This window comes from Prunus persica, chromosome G4 (assembly GCF_000346465.2).
Source record: "Prunus persica cultivar Lovell chromosome G4, Prunus_persica_NCBIv2, whole genome shotgun sequence".
NCBI lineage: Eukaryota > Viridiplantae > Streptophyta > Magnoliopsida > Rosales > Rosaceae > Prunus > Prunus persica.
The window spans coordinates 13,599,181-13,611,758 of record NC_034012.1 but is presented as its reverse complement, the minus strand read 5'-3'; the positions used below and the strand labels follow the sequence as shown (position 1 = coordinate 13,611,758).

Below are 12,578 nucleotides of genomic sequence, written 5' to 3'. Positions count from 1 at the left end.
ATTACCGCTAATCCACCCTATGCATTAGTGTTCAAGCAAAATTTATTTTGGAACACATCACCAGCAGCCACCCCCTCCCATTCCATAATGTATGATTCTCCTTTATTATTGGCAAAATAATAAGAATATACCTTCTTCCAGGGGTGGAGGGAGCTAAGGCCCAGGGGCTCCTATGCCCCCTCTCAATTTTATTGATGCCTTTGTTTTCTTAACACAATGACCAATCTTTTATCAAATTTTATTGAGGACCTTTTTATGTTTTTCTTATCTCTTTTTTCACTATTATTACTATCCTTTTTATATCTCTTTTTGTCTTATTTTGACTCTAAATTTTGTAGTAATAAATTACAATTGAAATTTCTTAGAGTGTATTTAACAAAGTACATGTAATTTGAATCAATATCTTTTTGCTAGTATTAATGATGAGTAGGAAGTTTCTGTATTGAAATGACTATCTACTCTATTATAAATGGCACCTAAGAAATTCCATATTACAAATATCATTTCAATATTTAAGGTGTCTCCTCTATATGAAGTTTCTGGCTTCGCCACTGCCTTCTTCTTTGTTTTTTTTTTTTTTACACAAAATAATATGAATATACTTAAACAATGTATATGATGTAGAATTTATAAGATAGAAAATTTAAACACTTCTCTTCCACTGAATATCAAATTGCCATGGTCCTATCAATTAAATCTTTTGCCTTCCTGCATTTCTTGGTTTGTCGTTCAATCCTATGAAGGTTTTCATTTTGAAAAAAAATAATTTCAAATTGCAATTACTCTCTCTTCCCCTATGAAATTTATAACTTCATCACAGTTTTGGGAAGGAATCAGTTTTCTTCTGAATACATACTAGTTCTGCTAAATATCCCAAAAAGTTCATAAACACCTGCCATTGGCAAACAAGTTCTAAAATAAGTGCGGTCCTTATAATGGACATGCCTATAATAAACTGCAAGTTAATTAAAAAAAACATAAAAATAACCAAGCAGTTAAGCTTTTTATTATCTATAAATCTTTGTCATCTTAGCTGGAGATTAAGCTTAAATTTCCTTGTTATGTGGGTTGTCATAGAAAAATGGTTGTGATTCCATTAGCAAGCTAGAGCGTGGTTGGTCTATAGTTGTATTTGCAATTCAATTTCAACAACCCACGTCAAGATTCCAAGAGACAAAGAAATATAGAGTACGGTAGGGTAGGGGTTGGGTAAGGTGTGGTATAATTAGGTTAACTTTATATATATAAACATATGTTTTTTTACATATATTTTAAGTTATAAGGAATAGACGAAAATACTCTTTAACTTAACGGAAATTTTAACGAAGTTAGATATAGATGGTGAATTGCAATACTTTATAAATTTCAAGTGGTTAAAAATAATAAAATAAAAGTTCATGTGGGTAATAGCGCACAGGCCTAAAAGTTTAGGTGATATTTATACAAATTTCCCTATGATATTTATGATTTTGTTAGACTAATGTGTTCTTTTTACTATTGTGATGTGCAGAGTTCCTCTGTTCTGAAGGGTGTGCATGATGATGCAAGACAGATGTTTTGTGATGTGCAGAAAATTAATTAGTGTTTGATTCCTTTTGTGCATCCAAAATTTATGTACTAAAGAGATTATATTAGTAAAAGAACGCTATCATTACTCCTTATTTTTCTTTTTTCTTTTTCTTAACTGGGTTTAGTCTCTGCTCCCAACTAAGAAGCAGTTAAGCCGTATCCATTTTCCTTACAAGTTTCACTCACCAAAATCTACATTGCTTGGTATTATAACTACCCTGCAATGAAAAATTAAAAGAAAAAGGAAAAAAGATTAGCATTAATACAATACTCAATCCCTGATTCTCTCTATTCCTACTACAACCTATAGAGCTTTTTTTTTTCTTTTTTTCTTTTTTTTTTTTTTTTTTTCTGGAATGAGATGCTGTGAGTGTAAATTGGCACCAGCATGGTGTTGTCCAAATCGTCATCTTCTCCCCCTTCTTCATCTTCTGATTCCATATTCAAGTCCCAAATAATTTGGCTTTATAAAATGACAGAAAAGAATTTAGAACTAAAGATTTCTCGATTCAGTCATTGCACTCATAAACTTTAAATGTAACCAACAAGTAAGTCTGATAAATTGAAGTATTGATGTTAAACATGAAGAGCCTAGTAACTAGGAATTGATACCAAGTGTTGACAGAGCAATAAACTAAAAAGATAACTCAGGAGTTGTCAACTAGATATCTCGGTTCAAGAGAGGTTTGTTGAGTTCAACGAGATCAAGGATTGATCAAGTTTGAAGTCTTTTTCTGAGAAAAAAAATTTGTGTCAATTGTCAGTCCCTTGAGCTTTGGGCTTTGGATCCATTTATAGATTCCTTGGTTTTTGAATTTGCACACTTGGTGAAGAGATGGTTGAGTCTGTGTAAGTGCTTTCTTTGCGATTGAAACTGGTGAACCAGTTCATCTATTTATGCACAGTCAATAGTGACTTGTCCCAACATGGCTTTTCTTCGGCAAGTTGGTGTAGAATAGCTTCACGGTTCCATTTGCATTTAATGCGGCTGCTCAGCCTTTCCTTTCATTGTCTGACTTTCCCTAGCTGTCGAAGTCAACTATAAGTTCTAACCTGGATAATCGCACCATTAATCGGGTAAAACAAATTTTGAAATACAAGCGACTTTATTTTGGAAAGTAAGAAATATTGTGCATGCTTGACCTTAGTCTCATCCTTTGGGTTTTTATTTTTATGAAATGAACAGCCCAAAACCCATTTAGACTTAAAAACCCCTCAATGGGCCTTTTTTCATTTTCAGTTCAAACAAGATGGTTGCCTCAAACCCTAGCCTTCTTCCTATCCTCCTCCTTCGCCATGGATGACCCCTAGTAAGACCTCGATTTTCGCCCCAGTTTCCACTTCTAGGCCCTTTCCTCCAAAACGACTACGATGACCATGACCACTCCAACGACGATGTTTCGCACAATGCCTTTGATAAGGTTTACCTCGTTCCCTACAGGTGCGTCTCGAGCAACTCATCTTTTCAACTGAATTGCTCTCAAGTCTTGTTGATATAGCTCTGTTATTGCATTGGATTTCATTTTCGTGGAGGTTCATGGAGGAATTGGGTGTTGTTGTTTGGGTCGGCGAAGACTTTGTTGCTGATGAAAATTGCTTCGATTTCGGTTTGGAGGTGGGAGGGGCAATGTTGGCTTGGACCTATTTGTCAATGAATGAGGGATCATTTAGAAGGAGGGAAGGAGCTTACGGGCAGGGGCGGGGTAGTGATTGCTGCCCCAAGTGGGTTAATGGGGAGGAGGTCGTCAAGTACATAGAAAAGATAGTTTTTCTATTTAAACCCCACACTTTTCTTTATTTATCCCAATACTTAAATCATTAAGCTCTTAAGTTTTATTATTCTGTAAAAAAACAAAAAAGGTCATCCAACTTAATACTTAACCCTAGAACATCTCTACACACACCCCATACACCCAACTACTCTTCATATCAAGTTTTAGAAAAACATAAACTCATCTACACCCTATTGCCATATTACTCTTCTCTTTCAATCTAAAAAACCTACTACACTCTTATCTTCTCTTCACAAACCTTAAATAAGACAAATTATAATCAAACAAACAAATCAGAAATAATAATAATAATAATAATAATCATCATCATCATAATCAAAGAAACAAAATTGGAGGAAAAAAAAACTAGACTGTGACTGAGAAACAAAGAAACAATGTCGGCCTAAGCCTTTGATTTATATGTAGTTTTTAGGTTTAATGGTTCCCGAACTTTGACTCAATTCGCATTTTGGTCCCTCAATTTCCAAAATCGTTCCCCAGGTCCTTCAACTTCAGTTTCGTTAGGACAAATGGCCCTGTCATAAATTTTGTTATCTTTGTTGTTAAATGCAGGGGCAAAATGGTATTTTTGTATTAAAACTAAATCTCTCTCTCTCTCTCTCTCCTCTCCCTCTATCAAGATTTCTTTCCCATATTTCTTCTCTCCCTTTCCCCCTTCCCCCCAACAAACCTAAATTTCTCCTCTCCCTCTATTAAGAACAATGAGGCTTACCAGCATACTCAAGATTCAGATGGGAGGAAGAGAGAGCAAAAAGGGCAACCCACAGCCACCCTTCACCTAATGCCCCCTCCCCTTCGATTTTCTTTTCCTCCATGACCACCAACCTCCAATGACAGGACCCGCCTCGAATTCCTCAGAACCCGGAACGAATCCTGTGGAAATCCCAAAATCACCCCGATGTCGGGCTCACTTCAATTACTATAACCTCTTTTCCAAAAATAAAGAAGAAGGGTACAAGACTTTCTGCAGAAATTTTAGCAGAGTCTCCCCTGAAAAATGGACATTTTCCAAAACTTCTCAACCTGTTAAAACATATTTAATATCACCAACCAGCAGCATGCACAAAATAGTTGCATGCAATTCATATAATCGGCCTCCGGCCTTCAAATAATCCGAAGCAAAACCACCTACCAAGCTCTTAAGTCAAATAATGAAAATAAAACATGCATTTAATGAACTCAAAATAATTTACGCATACCCACCGTAATTAACACCAAATCACTACCCAAAGTCCATCATGTGATATTTGACAAACCAACACAAATCGAATGTAGATTAAGGACTCGGCCCAAGTAGTCCAACAATCCGAAACGGTTTCAAACCTAACATGACCGCAACTACAAATTAACAACATTCACTTAGTCCAATGGAATAATAAATATTTATTCAATCAAGCCTCACTTTCGATCGAGTCTTAAAACCACGACACCAAACTCATCCAAAGACCAAAATAACTTTAGTTCGCGGCTGCATCCGAGTGGGACCCCAGGCTACCTACGTATCCTTACTGAGAGATCAAGCCACACGTAGTTCTTTCTACAAAAATCCCGGTTCCAATAACATACATCCATTACAGCAATACAAATTAGTAAATTCTAGAACTATTCCTTTCCTTTTTTCCTTAAATCACAACACACCAGACATTATTCTGTTAAGCATCAATCTTTCCCCGATATAGTAAAATAATCTTTTTTTCCTCTCCTTGTTCTTTTACCACACACCGGAATTCTCCAACTCCACGTGTGATAATTCATAACAAATTACAGGGTCTCACACGCCGGAATATTCCACCGCTACATGTGAGACCTAATAATCACATAATCTTCCTATACGCCGGAAATTCCAACGCCACGTATGGGAAGTGTCTCACACGCCGAAAATTCCAATGCCACGTGTGAGACCTAATAATTACATAATCTTCCCAAACGCCGGAAATTCCAACTCCACATATGGGAAGTGTCTCACACGCCGAAATTCTAACACCACGTGTGAGACCTAATCATCACATAATCTTCCCATACGCTGGAAATTCCAAAGCCACATATGGGAAGTGTCTCACACGCCGGAAATTCCAATGCCATGTGTGAGACCTAATAATCACATAATCTTCTCATACGCCGGAAATTTCAACGCCACGTATGGGAAGTGTCTCACACGCCGGAAATTCCAACGCCACGCGTGAGACCTAATAATCACATAATCTTCCCATACGCCGGAAATTTCAACCCCACGTATGGGAAGTGTGTACTTTTACATAATGTAATCATATAACTTCCCACACTAAACCGTAATATTCAATTCTCGATTTTCCCCAAAAATCCATCCAAGACTTAATCACAAATAACTTGACCTTTTATATAACTCACATAACGGTCATCCGGGGCTCCGATTCTCAATCCGCGAATTACTGCACGATCCTAAGAATGTCTAGATTAACATATATTAAATTCGAAACGATCCAATGGTTCAAACCTATCGAACCTGGATAACGCACAATAGGCGAAATTCGTTCAGGGTCCAAATGTCAACTAAATTGGAATCCGGAGGTACCTACGCACTCATGAAGACCAGGAGGTCACTTTAGGACATAATGTTGGTCCATTACCTGGCCCATGCGCCGGCAGCGTGTGGGTGTCTTGAGTAATTTTCGGTGGCCGGAAAATCTTCAAACTGCTGCGAAGCTTCCTACCCTACGTGTAAAACCCCATTTGGAGTCACTTTTGTTCTTGGACATACCCCGAAAAATGGCCGAAAGTGGCCGAAATTGCGATCCCAAAATCGGCCTAAATCCAATTCGAAAATCGAACTATCTAGGCTCAAATTGATAGATTCCTACCCAACCAACAGCTATATCATGAAAAATAGGTGAGAAAGCATACCTCACTCACCTGAAAATGTGGCCGGAGGAGGGAGAACGAGCTTCTAGAATTTTTCTCCTGAAACCGTTCAATTTTCTGCAACGTATCTTTTTCGTTACAACTCTGATTCTAGCCCACTTCATGTTTACGGACACATCTCACCGTGCTCTATGCAATGATACAGTTGAAATTCCTAAATTCCTTTCCGATCAAAAAGTCAACTTTAAACCTAATAAAATATTCTAGGGGCAAAATGGTCTTTTATCTGAATAAATTAATAATTAAAAATTTATTTAGGACCGGGTTGTTACATCCAACCCCCAACGAACCTAGAACCCCTCCTCCCCTTTCCCCGATTTCCTTTGTTGTTAAGAGAGCCCTTCTCTGACATCAAAGTGTGTGATATCTTGCCCTAACAAGGATGTAAGAGCTCAAACAAAATTTTGACTTAATATGGTTTTTTTTTAAATACAAAAATACCATTTTGACCCTGCATTTAACATAAAAAGTTAGCAAAATTGACGGCGGGACCATTTGTCCTAACGAAACTGAAGTTGAAGGATCACAGGAATGATTTTGGAAATTGAGAGACCAAAATGCGAATCATGTCAAAATTTGGGGACCATTAGACCTGAATACCCAATCTGAAAATTGCCACATAGGTTTGCTTTGTTCAACAAGAAAATATTAAAAAATTAAAAAAATTAATGATGCTACACATTTGACAAAAGTGTTTTTATCTCTTTTAAGTAATGTGAGGTTGACGTAAACTTAGAGTGGTGAAGAGCAATATAATGGGGTGTGGGGTGTGAGGTTGATGATTTTTTTTTTTCCTGCCAGGTGTGTATTTAGGGGTAGTTTGGGAAGTAGTGGGGTTTCTTAGAAATTGTGAAAATTTGAATTAGAAGTTGGTGTGAACTTAGAATAGGGGGTGAAGAAAGAGAATTAGTGCGAGGTTTAAATAGAAAAAATCAAGAAAAAAAAACAAGGGAGAGAGAGAAGTTATTATTATTTTTTCATAAAATAAAATATTTTATTGATTTTTACATGGCACTGACATGGCAACCACTCGAACAAAACAGTGGGTCTTATTTGGCCACATGGATGAAATTACCATAAAGCCCATGCCACGTCATCAAATTTAACAAAGTTTTGGATGGAGTTGATGAAATAGGTCAACGTGGGTTACTAAACCTCGATCAAAAGATGACAGCTATATTGCACACACAATCCACTAAAACCAAATGTCAGAGTCTGGGACACTTGAACAATCGTGTCCTACAGTCAACACTGTGTCCACGGTCAAGACACTCCCTGCACACAGTCAAAACACTCTCCGTACACGAGTCAATTCATACTCAGGGTCAAATAATGTGTTAATTCAATTATAATTCATATAAAATTAATAAACTACATTTGAAAGGCTTGGAAAGCTTGAATGTCACTATATATGGGTATGTGAAATTGGAGTATAAACATCAATATTTTGTTTTTTTTTCTGGAATGAGATTGTGTCAGTGTAAATTGGCACCAGCTTGGTGTTGTCCAAATCGTCATCTTCTCCCCTTCTTCATCTTCTAATTCCATATTTAAGTCCCAAATAACTTGGCTTTATAAAATGAAAGAAAAATACTTAGAACTGAAGATTTCTTGTCACACCCCGGATCAGCTCCGCCGTAGCATAATTTTGTCCGCTTTGTCCCCCTACCCTCATGGTTTTGTTTCTGGGAACTCACTAACAACTTCCTAGTAAGTCGCCCATCCTGGGATTGCTCTAGCCCAAACTCGCTTAACTTCGGAGTTCCCATGACTCCTAAGCCAGTGAGCTCCCAAAAGGCCTCGTGCTAGATGGAGGTGGGCATGTACATATAAGGCACATCACTCCCTCTCCGTTGGTCGATATGAGATGTTACATTTCTCGATTCATTTCATTGCACTCATAAACTTTAAATGTAACCAACAACTATAAATGTGATAAATTGAAGTATTGGTGTTGAAAATGACCAAAGCCTAGTAACTAGGAATTGATACCAAGTGTTTACAGAGCAATAAATGAAAAAGATAACTTGGGAGTTGTTAACTAGATATCTTGGTTCAAGAGAGGTTTGTTAAGTTCAACGAGATCAAGGACTGATCGAGTTTGAAGTCTTTTTCTGAGAAAAAAGTTGTGCCAATTGTCAGTCCCCTACGCTTTAGGTTATGGCTCTATTTATAGACTCCTTGGTTCTTGAATTTGCACATTTGGTGAAGAGATGGTGGAGTCTGTGTCAGTCATTTCTTCGCGATTGAAACTGATGAACTAGTACATTGATTTTTGCAACATCGATGGTGACTTGTCCCAACATGGCTTTTCTTTGGCAAGTTTGTTCCAATAACATTAAATGTGGTTGCTTGGCCTTTCCCTTCGCCGTTTGACTTTCCCCAGCTATCGAAATCAATTCTAAGTGCTAACCTTGATAATCGTGCCATTAACCGAGTAAAAGCAATTTTGAAATACAAACAACGACTTTATTTTGGAAAGTATGAAATATTGGGCCTTCTTGACCTTAGGCCTCATCCTTTGGGTTTTTAATTTTATGAAATGAACAACCCAAAACCCTTTAGACTTAAACAAGAATTCTATAGTGAGGGTCTTAGGTGTAGCCCTATCTCTTAACTGTTTGATCAAATTGGTTAGCCGTTGGATCAAATTAGATCAAATTAGTTAGCCTGATCCAACGGTTAAGAGATAGGATCTCACCTATATGCCATATATAAGGCCCTCACTATAGAATGACTTTAGACTTAAAAACCATTAATGGGCCTTTTCCATTTTCATTTCAAACAAGATGGTTGCCTCAAACCCTAACCATCTTCTTCTCCTCCTCCGCCACAAACGACCCCTACTCGAACCTTGATTTCTGCCCCAGCTTCCGTTCCCAGCACCTTCGCCTCTAAGACGACGATGACTGTTCCAACAATGATGTTTCGCACAATGTCATCGATAAGGTCTACCTCATTCCCTACAAGTGTGCCTCGAGCAACTCAACTTTTCCACTAAATTGCTCTTGAGTCTTGTTAAGATGTTGAGATGGCTCTATAGCTGCATTGGATTTCATTTTCATGGAGGTTCAAGGAGGAATTGGGTGGTGTTGTTTGGGTCGGCAACAACTTCATTGCCGATGGCGATGGCTACAATTTGGGTTTTGGGGTGGAAGTGGGAGATGTTGGCTTGGACCTATTTGTTGGTGAAGAATGGGTCGTTTAGAGGGAGGGGAGTAGTTGGTAGACGGGGGTGGGGCAACAATCACTGCCCCAAGGGTTGGTGGGGAAGGGGATCGTCGGGTATAGAGAAAAAAATAGGAAAAGAGAATTTTTTTTTTTTTTTTCTATTTGTTAATTTTTCTTAAAATAAAACATTTTATTGATTTTTATGTGGCATCCACTTCAACAAAACAGTGGGTCTTATTTGGCCACATGGATAAAATTTCCATAAAGCCCATGTCACGTCATCAAATTTAACAAAGTTTTGGATGGAGTTGATGGCAAAGGGGGCAAAGTGGGTCACCAAACCTGGATCAATTGATGAAAGCTAAGTTGCACGGACACTCCACTGAGCCTAAGTGTCGGAGTGTCAAACATTAGTTGGACACCCGTGTCCAATGGTCAACGTTGTGTCCACCGTTGTGTCCATCGTCAAGACACTCTCCGTACATGATCAACACTCTCTGGATATGGGTCAACTCATACTCTAGGTCAACTAATGTGTTAATTCAATTATAATTGATATAAAATTAATAAACCACATTTGAAAGGATTGTAAAGCTTGAATTTCACTATATGGTATTGTGAAATTGTAGTATGACCATCAATATTTTATTTTTTTAAATATATTTATAAGTATTATTATTTTGATGGAAATGTCAATAGTATCTGAAATATCGATAGTCCAATATCGGGATATTATCGATATCAATAAACATTGAATAAAAACCACGAAAATTGTAAGAAAAACTTGAAAAATTTTATTGAAACTTTGGAGGATGTTTATTTAGTCAATTATCTATTAGTTCATCATAAAAAATTGGAAGCAAATGCATTACATGATGGGTTTAACTAATTTAAGTTGATTATATAGCGAGCTGACAAACACTGTGAGTGTAGAAATTATTTAGTAAATAATGAAAGAAGATAAAACACACCATAACCATTTATATATAATGATTTACTACAATATTTTACCCTTTATACATTGCATGGTAAGATACATGAGTGACTTAGTACCACATAGAGTTCCTATGAGGTTCAAATGTTTCACTATCTTCATCATCCTATGTGTAGAGTAAGTGTATTATGAAGAATAATCATCAAATGATAAATCCCCAAAAATAGTTTTGCATGTAATTGTTAACATGCTACCCATATAAATATGAGATTTGGTTGACGTTGTCTATAAGCAAAATCCTTTGAAGATTGGGTCTCGGATTCTTTCCATGAGCCGCTCGATTCCATCCCAAAAGGAAATGTCAAAGACTCATATTCTCATATGAAAATCTGATTCTTGCAAAAACAGTTCAAAACAAAACAATATAAATGTACATTTTAGCATGTTATCACAAAAACATAAGCACCATGGTGGTTAAGGCATTGGAGGAGTGAAATGGCATGGGGTTTGAATTCCCTTTGCGTGTGTGCTTTGTGTTTTATTTTTCATTTTTTCCATTACATTGATATTTTCGATATTATAGCGATATTTTAACAAAATATTGCTGAAGTGTGAGCGAAATTATCAACATCGATATCTTCCGATATTATTGATATTTATATAATATGTGTATGGATACGTTCCGAAATATCCGTGACCCAAAAAAACGATAATATCCTCAATATTTCGTCGATATTATCGATATTTTAGACTATGGTTTAAAGAAGGTTGGGGACCTTAGGAAGAATCAAAAAAATCTCGACCGCACAATTAATGAGTTACCAAAAAAGTGGTGGTGCCTGCCCTATAAAGAGAGGCATGCATCTTATGCTCTAAGCCACAGTGAGTTGAGGTTTTACAATATCCTACAAGGCTACAAGCAAGCAGTTTTTATATTTTTGTGTTTTTCTCTTCCCTTTGTTGAGAAAGAGAGAGTATGGAGATGAAGCTGATGGGTTGGTCTCTGATAGTTTTTGGGTTGGTGGTTATGGTTTTGAACAATGCAGGTCCTACAAATGGGATCACATGCCAAGAGGCCCTGATGACTTTGATGCCCTGTGAGCCATACTTGGTGGGTTCTGGCCCAGGCAGTCCTGCCGTTCCTTGTTGTGCTGGTGTCCAAACCCTTGTTTCTGAGGCTACCTCCCCTGACATCCGCAGGAACCTCTGTGAATGCTTGAAAACAGCTGCAGCTGGCATGAAGATTGACCCAGGCAGACTAAAGGCCATCCCCGAATACTGTAAGGTCTCCGTTCCTGTACCTCTTGACCCCAACGTCGACTGCAGCAAGTAATTTCTATCTCTCTCTCTCTCTTATTTATGTATCTAAGAATATAATTTAGATTTTGGTTCATATGATATTTATGATTTAGTTAGACTAATGTGTTCTTTTTACTATTGTGATGTGCAGAGTTCCTTTGTTCTGAAGGGCGTGCATGATGATGGTATGAAATAAAACTTGAAGAAGGATTAGCTGCAAGACAGATGTTTTGTGATGTGCAGAAAATTAATTAGTGTTTGATTCCTTTTGTGCATCCAAAATTTATGTATTAAAAAGCAATTATATAGTAAAAGAATGCTATCATTACTCCTTATTCTCCTTCTTTTTTCTTTACTTGGTTTAGTCTCTGCTCCCAACTAAGAAGCAGTTAAGCCGTATCCATTTTCCTTACTAGTTTCATTCACCAAAATCTACATTGCTTGGTAATATAACTACCCTGTAATGAAAAAAAGAAAAAGGAAAAAAGATTAGCATCAATACAAAACTCAATCCCCGATTCTCTCCCCGTCTCACAAATGAAAAATTAAGACATACAAGAAGCGCAGTCTCAGCAATTACAATGACGTGTATCGGATTGTCTGCCGTCTACAGCTGGAGAAAACTTGCAATCATCACTCGTCATGCATACAATTACGAGTTTATCGTCAACGGGATCTAGCCCAGTGAAAAATAGTATTCACTTATAGACCAATGATCTTAAGTTCGAACCCCCATGACACTTTAATAGTGCGTGTGTGAGAAAACCTCATCCCCTTGCTGGTTGCCCTTAAATTTGTACATCAGCTTCTAAACTAAAATGGGAATTTTGATCCAAAAATGACACTGTTCGTTCCTAACATTTTGATGCACAAATTAACAGAACTATTCTCCGAATAGTTCTTTAAATACAGTT

The 12,578-nt window shown here is 37.2% G+C and overlaps 1 protein-coding gene across 1 annotated transcript; it reads left to right on the top strand.

Annotated features, from left to right (window-relative positions):
* LOC18779843 (non-specific lipid-transfer protein AP10) lies at positions 2,742-12,225 on the top strand. Its single transcript, XM_007212391.2, has 3 exons — positions 2,742-3,010; positions 11,412-11,694; positions 11,816-12,225. The coding sequence occupies exons 1-3, from the start codon at positions 2,941-2,943 to the stop codon at positions 11,829-11,831; spliced, it is 369 nt and encodes a 122-aa protein (XP_007212453.2). The 5' UTR covers positions 2,742-2,940; the 3' UTR covers positions 11,832-12,225.

What these genes read in the sequence shown, in the direction of transcription:
- LOC18779843 (XM_007212391.2), top strand. Translation starts at nt 2,941, where the DNA reads ATGACCATGACCACTCCAACGACGATGTTTCGCACAATGCCTTTGATA. An exon ending in GTTTACCTCGTTCCCTACAG is followed by an intron (nt 3,011 to 11,411) that starts GTGCGTCTCGAG and finishes TGAACAATGCAG; the next exon opens with GTCCTACAAATGGGATCACA.